This window comes from Odocoileus virginianus, chromosome 21 (assembly GCF_023699985.2).
Source record: "Odocoileus virginianus isolate 20LAN1187 ecotype Illinois chromosome 21, Ovbor_1.2, whole genome shotgun sequence".
Taxonomy (NCBI): domain Eukaryota; kingdom Metazoa; phylum Chordata; class Mammalia; order Artiodactyla; family Cervidae; genus Odocoileus; species Odocoileus virginianus.
The window spans coordinates 33,507,000-33,523,392 of record NC_069694.1 but is presented as its reverse complement, the minus strand read 5'-3'; the positions used below and the strand labels follow the sequence as shown (position 1 = coordinate 33,523,392).

The window sequence follows — 16,393 nt, the reverse complement described above, 5'->3', positions numbered from 1 at the left end:
CAGCTGTTCACATCAGGTGGCCAAAGTATTGGAGTTCAGCTTTAGCATCAGTAATTCCAATGAGTATTTGGGGGTGATTTAAGATTAACTTGTTTGATCTTGGTACTTTACACACAGTATTTTCATTGCCATCTTACAGGTTAGGAAAGTAAAGCCAGGAACACTGGCTTGCCCAAGGCCATTCAGATAGTAAGTGGTTGGGTCACTTCAGAACCACTCACTCCCTTCCATCACCTCCTCTACCGTGAACTTGATTCTCATTGCATCCCGTGGTGGGGGTGGGGGGATGTGTTTTAAGTTCATCCTTCTAGTTCATTATCCTTATGAAATAAAGGCTTTAGCAAAGTGAGATTATTGTTACAGATATACTGCTAAATACTATCAGGGAAAAAATATATTTTTATACTTTAGATTTTATTGTAAATTTCCTTATGTTTTCATTGGCCATGAAAACATTTACTTGGAATTCCTCCTGTTAGTTTTTATGCAAAAGCTTATAAGATATAGAAAGGATTTTTAGAGTCAATACATGCTTCCAACAGTTTTTATCTTTAGTATTTATTGGTTTTGTGTTATAAAATGTGCACATATATCTTAAAAAATAAAAGTCTTCAAGTTTGGAGTTTTATAACTCTAAAAATTAAGAAACCAGACTTTTGCTTGGTAGAAAATATAACTATGCAAGTAACTACAGAAATGTGATGTTTAAGTAAAGCTTCATTAATGAGTTATGACTGTTGAAAGGATGTTCTTGAAAGCAAGATAAGCATTTGTCAGATGTTCATGGGCCTGTGCCAAGTTTTAGATTTAAAGATGTATTTGCAGAGAAATATAGACAGCTACCAATTCATGCTAGGAATTTTTAAATGTCTTCTTTACTTGAATTAAATACAAAATAGTTTGACTTTGCAGAATTAACAACAACCCCCTCATTTTCATGCAGAATTATGTGATATTTGACCAAATGAGAAAAGATTATATTTAATTTAAAATGTTGATCCTATGGACAAATATGAATCTATATACACATATAATGTTTATAAGAAATTCATAATTTCCTCAGGAACATTGACCAATAGCATAAAAATCAATTAAAATAGCATGAAATTGTCAGGGAATGTTTAACAGTAGGATTCCTGTGTGCTGTTTCCTATCTCTCTTGAGCTCTCTGTTCCTTATTAGTCCTTGTCAGGAGCAAGAGGAGTGAGTGGCAAGCCACTCCCTGGACTGAGATCATAGAGATGGGATGCTAGCATAGGATTTCCTTCATTACCCTTTCCATATGGTGAAAGGGATTACCTATGACCCCCTTTTGATATGGATTACCTTTTGGCCTTATGTCCTCTATTGCTTCTTGTTCCCTTGGTAACTTTAAAGCCTGCTCTTTTGATATTTATCTGAAGAAGCTACCTTGTAATACGGTACATATACTCACACAGAATTCAATAAAGCACCCCTGTTCCACCAGAGACTTGGGTCCCCGTGTCCTTCTCTCTCTCTCTCTCCCCCTATCTCTCTATTTCTGGCTGATTCCCTGGAGCGCAGAAGCCGGCTGTGTAACCCAGGGAATATTAGCCTCTTTCCTTCTTTCACTTTCTTATCATCAGCTCCGGACCACTAGGTTCTGGTCCATTAAAGGACTCCCAACAAGGGGCGCCCAGAACAGGGGCCTGGTATACGCGACATTTCAGATGGAGTGACTCAGGGCCTATTGAAGCTGGTAAGAATAAGGACATGGGTCAAACGACTGGAGAGCCCCCTCACTTTTCTACTTTACTTCATCATTTATTTAAAGTTCAGGGACTGTTGGTTTCGCGCCAATGAGTAGAGGCTTGCCTTCAAACAATAGTTGAACATAATCCCTGGTTCCCTGATGAAGGCAGTTTTGATCTAGAAATTTGGCACCAGGTCAAAGAGAAGGTTGAACGAGCCACCAGATGGGGAAAAAAAAATATTCCAATTGATTTCTGGCCCCTGTGGGTTCTCATTAAAGCTGTAATTCTGCCATTTCAAGGCAATTCTAGCCCTCCTGATATTTGACAACAGACAGAACTCTTATTACATGAATATGAATTAAATGATTAAACTTTACAAAAGGCTCAATTAAAACATTACAAAATATTTCATAATTTTCTTGCTAGCCCTGCCCTGGCTGCTCCAAATGCTTCTCCTCTGCCAACAGGCGTGAATCCAAAAATCTTTCTTTTTCTAGCACCTAATGATTCTGATGACTTTCCTGAGACACTTTGTGACATCAAAACTGGCAATACTTTGCTAGATAATAATGATAAGTCCTTAGCACAAACTCATATTTGCAAAAAGTTGCTACCTACTCACTTTCCTTCATGACAGAGGCTCTTTGAATTGCTGGCTTTGCAGTCACAAGTCTCTGAAGCCAATGGTTTGTCCACCTTCCCAGTTTTAAGAAATGCTAATGCTCAAGGGCAAATAATACCTTAATATGAAGGTGTTAGCCTTTTTCACATGCAACAAATGAAAAAGGCTGTAACTATGTATGGCCCACATTCGTCTTTTACTAGAGAAATTCTAAATGCTATGGTGTCTTCTATTGGAACCTTTATTCTCTATGACTGGCGAACTTTAATAAAAGCTCTCCTTAAACCAGGAGAATATCTTCAATGGACAATGTAGTTTCAAGATACAGCCAGAGATCATGCTGACAAAAACGCTAGAGTTGGTGCTCCCCAATATCAAATTACTTTTGAAATGTTAACTGGCACCGGACAATTTGACGCTATAGAAGCTCAAATACAATGCCCTCCTTTGTTGCATGAACAATTAAAAACAGTGGCCCTTGAAGCTTGGGATAGAATTATTCCTCAAGGGGAACATACAGGTAGCTACACTAAAATATTGCAAGGACCTAATGAAACTTATGCTGATTTTTTAGCTAGATTAGAAACTATTATTTCCTGTACTGTAATCAGAGAAGAAGCTAAAAGGCAACTAGAGAAATTACTTGCTTATGAAAATGCAAATCAGGAATGTCAAAAGGCTATAGCCCCAATTCGTGAGACAGGGACTATCATTGATTATTTGAAGGCTTGTTGCAATCTAGGATCAGAAACTCAAAAAATGCAAATGCTAGCTGAAACAATGGCTGCTTGCTTTAAAAAGAGAAATGAGGGATGTTTTATATGTGGGGATAAGAACCATTTAAAAAAGGGCTTGCCCTAAGAAAGCTAATAAAAATCCTCCAAAAGTCTGCCCCCGCTGCTGTAGGGGAATGCATTGGGCCAAAGAGTGTAAATCTAAATTTGATATTGAAGGAAAATTGACTCTTGGACTAACTCCTACTTCCAAAGGTCCCTACACTGGACTGGTCTATAAAGAGGACTGGCTGACCTCAAACTCACCTTAAAACAATGCTCAAACAGAGGACTCAAGAGAGATAGGAAACAGCACACAGGAATCCTACTGTTAAACATTCCCTGACAAGCATCCCCCACAGCATCTGGTCTGGAACTCTGGTGATTGTCTTGGCAATTTTATTTGTTGTTTACGGTTGCCTTTCTGCAAAAATTGTTAAAACTAAACAAACTCAAATGGTCAGGACCTTTTTTACAAATAGGGGGAATTGTCAGGGAATGTTTAACAGTAGGATTCCTGTGTGCTGTTTCTATCTCTCTTGAGCCCTCTGTTCCTTATCAGTCCCTATCAGGAGCAAGAGGAGTGGCAAGCCACTCCCAGGACTGAGATCATAGAGATGGGATGCTGGCATAGGATTTCCTTCATTACCCTTTCCATATAGTGAAAGGGATTACCTATGACCCTCTCTTGAGATGGATTGCCTTTTGGCCTTATGGCCTCTATTGCTCCTTGTTTCCTTGGTAACTTGTTAAGTCTGGTCTTTTGATCTTTATCTTTAGAAGCTACCTTGTAATATGGTATATATACCCACACAGAATTCAATAAAGCACCTGTGTTCCACCAGACTTGGGTCCCTGTGTCCTTCTCTCTCTATTTCTGGCTGATTCCCTAGAGCACGGAAGCCGGGTGCGTAACCCAGGGAATATTAGCCTCTTTCCTTCTTTCACTTTCTTATCATCAACTCCGGACCACCAGGTTCCAGTCCATTAAAGGACCCCAACATGAAATGCTTTTCAAATAAAAACTCCAATTAAGAACAACAATTCCACTCTGAAAGTTATTTTTGTTCTTTTGAGATTTTAAACAAATAGACCAAGGAATCCTAACAATTACATTTTGTATCCTGCATAAAAGTGGACCCTTTATTTTGATTATGTAAAATGTTTTTTCAGAAGGAAATTTATTACTTTACATTTTTATCCACTATTTTTTTTTGTTCTCATATCTTTTCCACTATTGCTAAGTTCAATATTTCCAAGAAATTTGGAAAACAACCTCATTGTTCTGATGGGCACTTCATTTAGTGCCCCAAATGTGGATTTCCTATATGCATATTTCATCCCAAAGGAATCTGGGGCTGTAAACCTTGGAATTTTCATTAGTTTACTCTAGCAAATTCTTTTGGGAACATTCCCACATACTGATGTGTGGTATGTGCCACATTTCACTTGGGTGGGGACTAGACTAGCTTATGGAAGTGGACAGGACACAGACTGTTAGGGTGATTCTGTCTCTTATAAGGAGCGCCACCTCCATGGCATCTAGGTAGGAAAAAACCTGGGCCTAGAGAAATAGATTCGCTAGGAATCACCATCACTGTTTCCTGGATCTGGAGGGGGTCTAGATAAACAATCAGTTATTCCCCATCAGCATCCCCACAGAGAGACACTTGAGATCACATGTACTCGAGATGTGAGCTAGGCAATCTAGATTTTTATGATTTGTGTTTTATCTTTTATGAGAAGTGATTTCAGATGGAACTTTGCATTCCAAATTCAGCCAACTTTTTATCTAATATTTCATTAATATCTCTGAAAGACTTCCTTAGTAGAGAATAAACTATTTAAGCTCAGCACTTTAAATAAATAAATGCTATTTATTATTTTTATTTAATTAAATTTTTGTGTGTTGTAATCATGGTGTTTATTCTTGAGTAGAATGAATTCAAAGTTACTAACAGCTAAAAATTCACTGTCTAGCTTTGTGCTAAATAACGCTTTACATGTGTTACCTCATTAAATCTCCAAATCCATATTAGTATCTCTATTTATAAAAAGTGGACTTTGAAATTTGGAGATACTAGTATGTTGACTCACCCAAACACACACAGAAACTATGTGGAAGAATGGAACTTCAAATGAAAATGTGTTTCAGTTGCCTAATCATTATAAGATTGCAATACATTCTACTATAAATGTGCTTAAAATTACTAAATGTTTACAGACAATAGAAATGAAATTGTACAAATCACAAAAAACTCACAAAATTATGATGACCTCCATCTAACCAATATAGCCTATTTTAGCAAACTTCCTGAAATGTAAGAAACATTTGTGTCTTTCTGAGCTCCTCTGCAGAGGGAATAAAGACATACGCTCACCATCATCCCATCCCAACAGAGGTCCCCAGTATGGGGTCTGTTTGTATGTGGAAGCAACACAATAGAACTCAGCAGCATGGATGCAGTAAGAGGAGAGAGCAGTATTTCCCCTAGTCTTCCCTTCCTTCAGGAAAAAGCAACGGGGGAGGGAAGAGAGGGAATGACAAATTGACATGCTGGTTTACATGCCTCTTGTGTGTACCCTGCCCTTGCAATCCTTACCCAGCTGTCCCCACAAACTCAGCTGTGTCACCAAAGCAAACAACAAAGCAGATGTCAAACACCATTCATTACAAGTGTCTAAAGGGAGAAGAAAAAAAAAATCCTAAAATGCAAAGTTTTTGACTCCATTCTCCAAAGTTTACTCTCTGATATCTTTTTATAAATAAAACCTGGATTTGGTTATTTCACTGACATGTTCCAGCCAGTTCTTAAAGAGAGGATCTTATTTCTAATAAATCTTCCCCATATGTTATTAAGATAATGATTTATAATTCTGGTTTTGAAATATCCTCTAATGTCTCTGGTTATCTCAGACGATGCTATAAATTTTTCAAAAAGTCCTTCAAGAAAAATGTTGAAACATCTCTAGAGAGCTGTTAAAATAATTCCTCTATTTCACTCTTTCCAGAATCACACCATGCCAAACTACAAACTCATTTATTTTAATATGAGGGGGAGAGCAGAAATTATTCGTTACATATTTGCATATTTGGACATAAAATATGAAGACCACAGAATAGAACAAGCTGATTGGCCTGAAATCAAGTCAAGTAAGTAGCATAAATGTTGTTGATGGAAATGTACAAAGAGGAAATGTTTCTAGAACTTTTTGTCTCTCCTCGGGGAAAAGAAAAATATAAAGGTTTTTAGATCTTATGTAGCTTTACATTAAGAAACAGCAGTTCAGGCAAGTTAAATAAATGCTATGTGACCCAGAAAATTTCCTATTTGCAGTGAAAACACACACTTGACAGAGGGAGCAGATCAAAATAACTGAGCATAAAGCTCTATCAGAAGAGCTGAAATGGAGGAATAGAGAAGTTAAACTTTTGACCATTGGAATTGACTGGGCTTGCTCAGCTATCAATAGCATTTGGACAATGGATCAGATAAGCTGCTTTAACAGAAAACCAAATGGCTTAAATAACAAGGACATAAATTGTATCACATAACTGAAAATCCAGAAGGCCAGGTTTCCAAAGATGGCTTTATTCAGTTTTCCCCCTCAGTGTGTTGGCTGATTCATGAAGCTGGTAGCAATATGTTTGCTGCAATTCCAGCCTGGCAGTGTTGAGCAGCAATCTTGAGAGGTTATAGGAGAAAGCTTAACACTGCTCCCTTAAGTGTTCCCAGGAGAAGGAAGAAAAACTTTCCCAGGAGACCTCAGCAAACCTCTCATGTCTCACTGGCTCAAGCTGGCCCATGTGTCCATTTCTGAAACAGCCACTGGCAAAGGGGGTAGGAAGAACCTTAGAACGATCGATCCATCTCTGAAGTAGGGGATGGAAACTGTTTTCATCTCTGAAGATGCCAAGACAGTGTAGAAAGAAAACAACTTAAAAAAATGTACCATCCTCAGAGAAAAGAGAAGATACTCTACACAATATAAAAGGAATGTTCAGAGACAAAATTTTCTTCAGTTAATGTCTGATACAAACAGACAAATAAAATGATGAAAAATAAGTAAATCCTCCAGAAAACACAATAGGGAAAAAACGAAAAATAAGAGAAAAAGATAAGGACAATTGAGAATCAGTCAGTTTAGGAGGTGCAACATTTCCATGAAATCCTGGGAAGGGAGAACAGAAAGTAGAGGGGAGGAAAACTTTTAAAAGAAACTTCCTTATACAAAACTGAAATGATCTCCATATGGCTTTCACATATTGGTCTTGGAATTACCATTTTAATCAGGGAGGACAAAATTTTTTTTTCTCTCACATTTGATTATTTGAAGAAATTTAGAGTCTTTAAAACATCAGAGAAAAAGCCATTGCTGTGTAGTCAGTTCAATGAAAATGCTCCGAAGATAAAGACTGTCTTTGGCTGAATCAGAACCGAGTCCCTAGGTAACTCATGCGCATGTATCTCTGTTTAGATACCAACTTTTGGAACTTCCTTGATTGTTTCTCTGATTATTGTGAAATTAAGTCCAACCTTCCCTGACTTTACTTCTTTATTTAGACACTGATTCCTGTGTTTTAGACAGGAATTCTAATGTTTATTCCTGTGTTTATTTAGACACTGATTCCTGTGTTTATTTAGACACTGATTCTTTAGTTAGACACTGACACTATAGACTATCTGAGATATGCAATCACATATAGGTTCAAGGGACAACTGTCTCCTCTTCCTGAAGAGGAGATTTATTTATTTATTTCCGCTGGTTTGGGTCTCCTCACCATCCAAGTAGAACAAGCCCCTGCTAGACTCTGCTATTTTACGTGCGGCACCTATGGGGAAACACAATGTTCCAGGCATAAGACCAGCACACAGTAGACTGGGACCATCACTCCTGGCACAAGTTGAGACATTTTTCTAAGACATTTTACCAAGATCACAGTAGCTATTTTGGCAGCTATAGCACATTGAGGCTTTATGTTCAGCATCACTAAATCTCTTAAAGCTTTTTGACAGGTGTTCCTGTTAAGTTACAACTCCAACACCCTGAAATTATTTTTTTTCTGGAACCAAATAAAGGACTTCATATTTGTCTTCTTAAATTTCTTCTTGTTAGATGCAGCCCTGTATTCCAACTGTTGGCAATCATCCCAAGCTTGGCTCAAAGGCTTCCAGTAGCTGAATGCTTACCATCTCATAAGAAAACACATTCCACTGTTAATAGTTCCAACAGGAAAATAATTATTCTTGATCTTGAGTTAAAATCTGCCCTTTAAAAATTTCTTTTTGGAAACAGAATTCTTTTGGGTTCTGGTTCTGCATTTTAGAGATAGTTAGAATAAGTAGCATTTTTCTTTCCATTTGATAGTTGTGCCATTTTGGAGACAGCATTTATGTTCCACTTAGTTTGTTCACTTCCACTTAGTTTGTTCTCTCCTTCAAGTGAACAGTGTGAAGTTCTTCAGCCAATCTTCATATAATGTGATTTTCAGACCCCTTTCTAACTTGGATACTATCCTCTGGGTTTGCTCTGATTTTTAATATCTTTCTCAAAACATGGCTCTTAGAACCAAAAACAGCTGAGCAAGAGTTCCAACTGACCTCAGTCTGGATCTCACCGTTAGCAGGTGTGTGATCTGGGCTTTTTATATAACTTTTCCTCATTTGTAAAATGAGTTGGTAGTTAATACTTCACAGAGCTGTTTTAAGTATCTGAAGACCTAATGGGCAATGACTAGTGCAATGAATAGTACAAGGGAAGCAACCCCCAAAATGCTAAGCATGTTATTTACTCTTCATCACACAGTATGCTTCAGATAAGGCATCACAATTTGTGTCAGCTTTATTTGGGACTTTGTTTTGCTGAGTCTCTCAAACACCTACAACAGTAGGAGTCATGCTTAATTAGGTAAGTATTCAAAGAGGTTTTTATTCTCGGTATGAACTGTAGTTCATCTTTCACTATCCAGTGCATATGAAAGACACTCGAAGGCTGATGCTAGCAGTCGAGTTAGGGTTGTGGAATTATAAGAGGCACTTTATTCTTTTCCCTCACTCCAAAATAATTTTATGTCCAAACCTAAGGTGGCTCAGTGGTAAACAATCCAGCTGCAATACAGGAGATGATGGTTCAATCCTGGGTCGAGAAGATCCCCTGCTGGAGGAAATGGCATCCCACTGCCAGTATTCTTGCCATGGACAGAGGAACCTGGCAGGCTACAGTCCTTAGGGTTGCAGAATCAGACATGACTGAAGCAACTGAGCAAGCAAGACACAGGTTGGGAAAACTGTGATTAGTTCATATGGCAAAGTGCATGCTGTTCAAAAGATGGTGCTTTATTGATTTAGAAAGATTTAAAATTCTCCCAGACTGCACGGTGCAGACAAGCAGGGAAAAAAAAGTGAAAAAAAGAAAAAAGGAAAGGTAACATCAAATGAAAAAAAAAGTGGTTTACAAACATTATATACATTATGATTCTATATTTAAATGTATGCATTTGTGTTTAGTTGCTCAGTCGTTTCCGACTCTGCAACCCCACTAACTGTAGCCTCCTAGTCTCCTCTGTCCATGGAATTTTCCAGGCAAGAATACTGGAGTGGGTTGCCATTTCCTACTCCAATTTATATGTATATAGGAAAGCAATTAAAATATTAAAATGGTTATAATTATGTGGTAGAATTTTTATTTTCAACTTAGAATGTTTCTATAATAAAGAATAACAAATTACTTTCTCAAAAAATATAATAAGTTTAGATAAGAAAACAAAGTAGGATTTACAGAGAAATATTAATACACTTTCTCTGAGCCTGTTCTATATTTGTACAAATATGCTTGTTCCCTTACTATATACTTCAAAGTCCTTCATCAGAATCAGAGTTTGGCTAAATTCCTTACCATAACTCAATTATCAAACACTCCATATTCCTCAGACTATGGTTTTAAAGCATAATTAATATAATCTCAGAGGACTGAAAAATTAATGAGACTTTAAAAGTTTTTTTTTTTAAAGTTACATAGTAAGTATGTGAGGTAATATATATAAGCATTGATGTAAACCTGGATTTTAGACCCAGTTCTGTCAGTAACTCTATAGCAGTTCTTCTAACAACTCATTTTTCCCTCTTTTTAAAAAAATTTGAAGTATAGTTGCCATACAATAGAAGTTTCAGACGTACAATATAGTGATCCACAATTTTTAAATGTTATAGTCCATTTATGGCTATTATAAAATATTGGCTATATTCCCCATGTTGTACAATATATCCTTGTAGCTCACCTTTTACATAATACTTCGTCCCTCTTACTTCTCCACCCCTATACTGCCTGTCCCCTTTTTCCTCTCTCCACTGGTAACCACTTGTTTGTCCTCTGTATCTGTGAGCCAGCTTCTTTTTCTAACAAGTTTTTTTTGGATTTTTTTGTTTTTTCCCAATTATTTTTATTAGTTGGAGGCTAATTACTTTACAATATTGTAGTGGTTTTTGCCAAACATTGACATGAATCAGCCATAGATTTACATGTGTTCCCCATCCTGAAACTCCCTCCCCAGCCCACCCCTCTGGGTTATCCCAGTGCACCAGCCCCGAACACTTGTCTCATGCATCCAACCTGGACTGGCGATCTGTTTCACAATTGATAGTATACATGTTTCGATGCTCTTCTCTCAGATGATCCCACCCGCGCCTTCTCCCATAAGTGTCCAAAAGTCTGTTCTATACATCTGTGTCCCTTTTTCTGTCTTGCATATAGGGTTATCATTACCATCTTTCTAAATTCCATATATATGCATTAGTATACTGTATTGGTGTTTTTCTTTCTGGCTTACTTCACTCTGTATAATGGGCTCCTGTCTCATCCACCTCATCAGAACTGATTCAAATGAATTCTTTTTAATGGCTGAGTAATATTCCATGGTGTATATGTACCACAGCTTCCTCATCCATTCGTCTGCTGATGGGCATGTAGGGTGCTTCCATGTCCTGGCTATTATAAACAGTGCTGCGATGAACATTGGGGTACACATGTCTCTTTCAGATCTGGTTTCCTCGGTGTGTATGCCCAGAAGTGGGATTGCTGGGTCATATGGCAGTTCTATTTCCAGTTTTTTAAGGAATCTCCACACTCTTCTCCATAGTGGCTGTACTAGTTTGCATTCCCACCAACAGTGTAAGAAAGTTCCCTTTTCTCCACACCCTCTCCAGCATTTATTGCTTGTAGACTTTTGGATAGCAGCCATTCTGACTGGCGTATAATGGTACCTCATTGAGGTTTTGGTTTGCATTTCTCTGATAATGAGTGATGTTGAGCATCTTTTCATGTGTTTGTTAGCCATCTGTATGTCTTCTTTGGAGAAATGTCTGTTTAGATCTTTGGCCCATTTTTTGATTGGGTCATTTATTTTTCTGGAATTGAGCTTCAGGAGTTGCTTGTATATTTTTGAGATTAATCCGTTGTCTGTTTCTTCATTTGCTATTATTTTCTCCCATTCTCAAGGCTGTCTTTTTTTTGTTTGTTTTTTAACTTGTGAAATGTAGAGATTCCACTAGAGCAGCAGCCCCCAACCAGGGACTAGATTCGGGAAGACAATTTTTCTATAGACCAGGGTGGGGGTGATGATGGATTTGGGGTGCTTCAAGTGCATTTATTGTGCAATTTATTTCTAGTATTATTACATCAACTCTGGTCACCAGGATTAGATCCCAGAGGCTGGGGGCCCTGCCCTAGACAGGCTCCCTGGTAGCTCAGAGGGTAAAGAACTTGCCTGCAATGTAGGAGACCTGGGTTTGATCCCTGGGTTGGGACGATCCCGTGGAGAAGGAAATGCAATCCACTCTAGTATTCTTGCCTAGAGAATTCCATGGACAGAGGAGCCTGGCGCCGGGCTCAGTCCATGGGGTCACAGAGTCGGCCAGGACTGAGTAACTGACAATATCCCTTACGGAATAAATAGTCAAGAATTTTGCCATGTTACTCTCCTGCTTTGTTTCCACAATGATCAGTAAAACAAAAGTATTATGACTTGATTTTGTTCTGGAAGTTGATTATTTGCTTATTTTATTTTAAGCTCTTCCATTTGGCAAAATCCCCATTTTGGAAGTTGACGGACTTAAACTTCACCAGAGTCTAGCAATAGCAAGATACTTGACCAGAAACACAGGTAATATATTCTTTATGTTTAAGGTTCTTGATAGCTGAAAAAATGTGTGGCATATATTTACTATTCATTAAGCGGCTCTATTAGTGAGTGAGATTAAACTATACAGTACAAGGGATAACGGGGTTAAATGCTGAGTTAGTATACATATACAATTTCTATCAGTTTAATTTTCCCCGAGTTCCCTAGACAATTAATTTTATCTTATATTTCCCAGTCTCTCCTGCCCCACACCTCCTTGTTCTCAATCCCTTCTTGGAATATAGCTGAAAAATTAGACAGATGTATCTGAACCCAAACTTTTACTAGAGTGCCTATCATAAGTTATCAGAAATTAACAGGAAATACATGAGGCATCAGTTCAGTTCTGTTCAGTCGCTCAGTTGTGTCCAACTCTTTGCAAGCCCACAGGACTGTAGCATGTCAGACTTCCCTGTCCATCACCAACTTGGAGCTTACTCAAACTTACCCATCAAGTCAGTGATGCCATCCAACCAAATCATCCCCTTCTCCTCCCACCTTTAATCTTTCCCAGCATCAGGGTCTTTTCCAGTGAGTCAGTTCTTCACATCAGGTGGCCAAAGTATTGGAGCTTCAGCTTCAGCATCAGTCCTTCCAATGAATATTCAGGACTCATTTCCTTTAGGATTGACTGGTTTGATCTCCTTGCAGTCCAAGGGACTCTCCAACATCACAGTTTAAAATAAAAGCATCAATTCTTCAGCACTCAGCTTTCTTTATGGTCTAACTCTCACATTCGTACAAGACTACTGGAAAAACCACAGCTTTGACTAGATGGACCTTTTTGGCAAAGTAATGTCTCTGCTTTTTAATATGCTGTCTAGGTTGGTCATAGTTTTTCTTTCAAGGAGCAAGCGTCTTTTAATTTCATATAATGTAATATACCATGTCATTAACATACAAACTCAGGTTGTTTCTCAAGGGCACAGTGAGTTAACAGACCCCTGCGCGTGCACCACCTGGCCAAAGACATCCTGATTCTCAAAACCACCACACCTTCACTATCCATTTATCTCTTAATGAACTCTTAGGTTGCTTCCTTATCTTGGCAATTGTAAATGACGCTGCTATGAACACTGGGGTGCATGTATCTTTTCAAATTACAGTTTTTATCTTTTCCAGATATACGTCCAGGATTGGAACTGCTGAATCATATGGTAGTTCTATTTTTAGTTTTTTGAGAAACCTCCCTGCTGCTCTCCAGTGACCACACCAATTTCCACCAACAGTGTAGGAGGGTTCCCTTTTCTCCATATCCTTGCCAACATTTGCTAGTTATGTTTTTGATGACAGCCATCCTGACTGGAGTGACGTGATACCTCATCATGGTTTTGATTTGCATTTCCCTGATGTTTAGTGATGCTGCACATCTTCTCATGTGCCTATTGGTCATTTGCATTTCGTCTCTAGAGAAACGTCTATTTGGTTCTTCTGCCCATTCTTTAATTGCATTGTCTTTTTGATGTTGAATTGTATGAACTGTTTATATATGTTGAGTATTAATCCCTTATAGATCATATCATTTGAAAATATTTTCTCCCATTCAGTGGGTTCTTTTCAGTTTATTAATGTTTCCTTTGCTGAAATGCAACCAATTCAGCATGCTTCTACACAGAAGCATTTTAAATTGACACCAATGAGAATATATTTAGAAAGACCAATGATTCCTTAGCAAAATGTTGATCAAATGGCAGGAAAAAAAAAAAACAAAAACTATCTCTTATTATTTTAAACTTAGTTTCTAGAAAGCAAACACATGCTCTTGACAAAAAACTACTTGCACAAGTAGAAGTAATTCTTCCTACAAGATAAATGATAATATATGTGTAGGTTGTTTATTGTAGTATTGCTTGTCCTAGCAAAAGACTGGAAACAAACCTAATCAGTTGAGGCTAGTTAAGTAAATTGTGGCACTTCCACTTAAGGGAATCCTATGTGCCTGAAAAAAGGGCAAGGATGCCCTTAAAGAACTTGTAGGAAAAACTAGGATATATGGGGAGAGGTGCATGTTGAGTGGGATATGTATTCTTATTTTCATTAAGAAATAATGGAATAATATAAGATAAATGAATGAAAATGGTAACCAATATGATAGGCAGGTAAGGAGCAAAATGAAGTGAATGGGACCAGAGGTGGAAGTTACTTTTCACTGGATACTGTTTTACTGTACACTGTTCAGAATTTTTGAACCATATGAATATGCTGCCTTTTACAAAAAAGCTTTAAATTAAATTGAGTATCTTCTTGGGCATAAAATGTCCTCTCTCTATTCCATAGATTTGGCTGGAAAAACAGAACTTGAACAATGTCAAGTGGATGCAATTGTGGACACAATGGATGATTTCATGTCTCGTTTTCCTTGGGCAGAGAAAAGACAAGATATAAAAGTAATGTGATCAGTTTGCTATTAATCATATCCGTTTTCCAAGTGTTATGTTAGGTGCTTTTAAAAGTTCCTTTTTATCAAAGTAAAACATACCTCTAGTTTTAAAGTATCACGTTATCATAAAAAGTTTAAAACAAAGTACCACAGTGATTCCCGCCCTACCTCTTTGTATTACCCCTTCCTCAGGTGCAGCCCTCATTTTAACACTTTTAGCTGTTTCTTTAGGATTTAGACATCTCCATATAGGATATGTAAATATGGCTTTCTCTGATTCACAAATTTTAGATAGTTTTGACAGGCTTAGAAGACTAATGAGAATCTATCTCCTAAGCAGTCATTCTGATTCCCTTCTTCCAAACTCCTAATATTAAAATTTTGTGGTGAAATCGATAGTCATTACATTAGAATGTCTACGAAAATAGTGTGCAGAACTGTGCATTGTGGTATACTTTGATTATATTTCCTTTCTCACTTTCCTCCTCAAAGTAGTAATTACCTTTTTTCATTTGCTTCTTTTTCACTTTTATTGCTGAACCTTCCCATACTACACAATGGCCTGCCAATACTGTATTCCACAAAGTCAGTGATATCAGATAATCTGTTGTTTCCATTATTTCCTTGGAGATTTCCAGCCAGAGATTGCCATTCTCCTTTGGAGAGCTGTCTAGGTTTCTGCACAACTTTCATCATTGGACTTCCTTTCACTGCCACCCCAGGAATATCTTTTTCTTGAGCTGGAGTTTTGTTTCCTGGATGCTTTCCTCCGTTTTTATTTACTCCTTTGTTTACTTGAGGCACATCCCCAGTATTCATATCTTTTATCATCAAGGCTTCTTCATTTTAAATATTGGAAACTGTTGTCCTCATTTTCCAGATGAAGAAATGGAGGTTCAAGTAGAAGTGTAAATAACTTGCCTAAGGTTATTTAGCTGGTAAGTGGTACATGGAGAATTCAAATCCCAGACACTGTGGCTCAGACTCCACGTTCTTAACCACTGAGTGTAATGTCACAGGGCCAGCAGCTATTCAAAACAGCTGTGCAGGAGTATTTATTATGTACATGTTACAGCTTAAGTGAAGCGAAAGGGTTAGTCGCTCAGCTGTGACCGACTATTTGTGACCCCATGGACTGCAGCCTGCCAGTCTCCTTTGTCCATGGAATTCTCCAGGCAAGGATACTGGAGTGGGTAGCCATTCCCCTCTCCAGGGGATCTTCCCCACCCAGGGATAAAACCCATGTCTCCTGCATTGCGGGCAGATTCTTTACCATCTGAGCCACTAAAGAAAAGCTACAGCACAGAACAAATGACAGTTTATCAGTTTACTTAAGCATATTTACTTGGAGAAGGAAATGGCAACCCACTCCAGTATTCTCGCCTGGACAATCCCATGGACAGAGGAGCCTGGTGGGCTACAATCCATGGGGTCACAAGAGTCGGACACGACTTGGCGACTAAACCACCACCACCACCATTTATTCTAAATAGCATTTGTTTGATTAGGACCCTCTGATTTAAACAGAGATATTTGGGACATAAAAGCATTCACATTTACTGATTCCTTGATATAAATGTAAGATGTGTGGGGAGATACCCACACATGCATATATATACACACATACTTGACTAACCAGAGCAAAGTCTTAAATAAAGGCTCAGCTTTGATGACAGAAACACATTTGGGCTCTGGAGTCAGACTGCCAGGCTTGAACCCTGATTC

General features: G+C 38.0%; 1 protein-coding gene across 2 annotated transcripts in view; it reads left to right on the top strand.

The window, feature by feature from the left end:
- HPGDS (hematopoietic prostaglandin D synthase) overlaps positions 1–16,393 on the top strand; it is a 29,510-nt gene that overhangs the window by 2,805 nt on the left and 10,312 nt on the right. Inside the window, exons 2-4 of one of the 2 annotated variants that reach the window (XM_070452152.1) lie at positions 6,123–6,264; positions 12,178–12,270; positions 14,566–14,675. In XM_070452152.1, the coding sequence (XP_070308253.1) occupies positions 6,132–6,264; positions 12,178–12,270; positions 14,566–14,675 (336 nt within the window). In that variant the 5' untranslated portion in view covers positions 6,123–6,131. The remainder of the gene's footprint in view (positions 1–6,122; positions 6,265–12,177; positions 12,271–14,565; positions 14,676–16,393) is intronic. The other variant, XM_070452154.1, reaches the window with a different exon arrangement.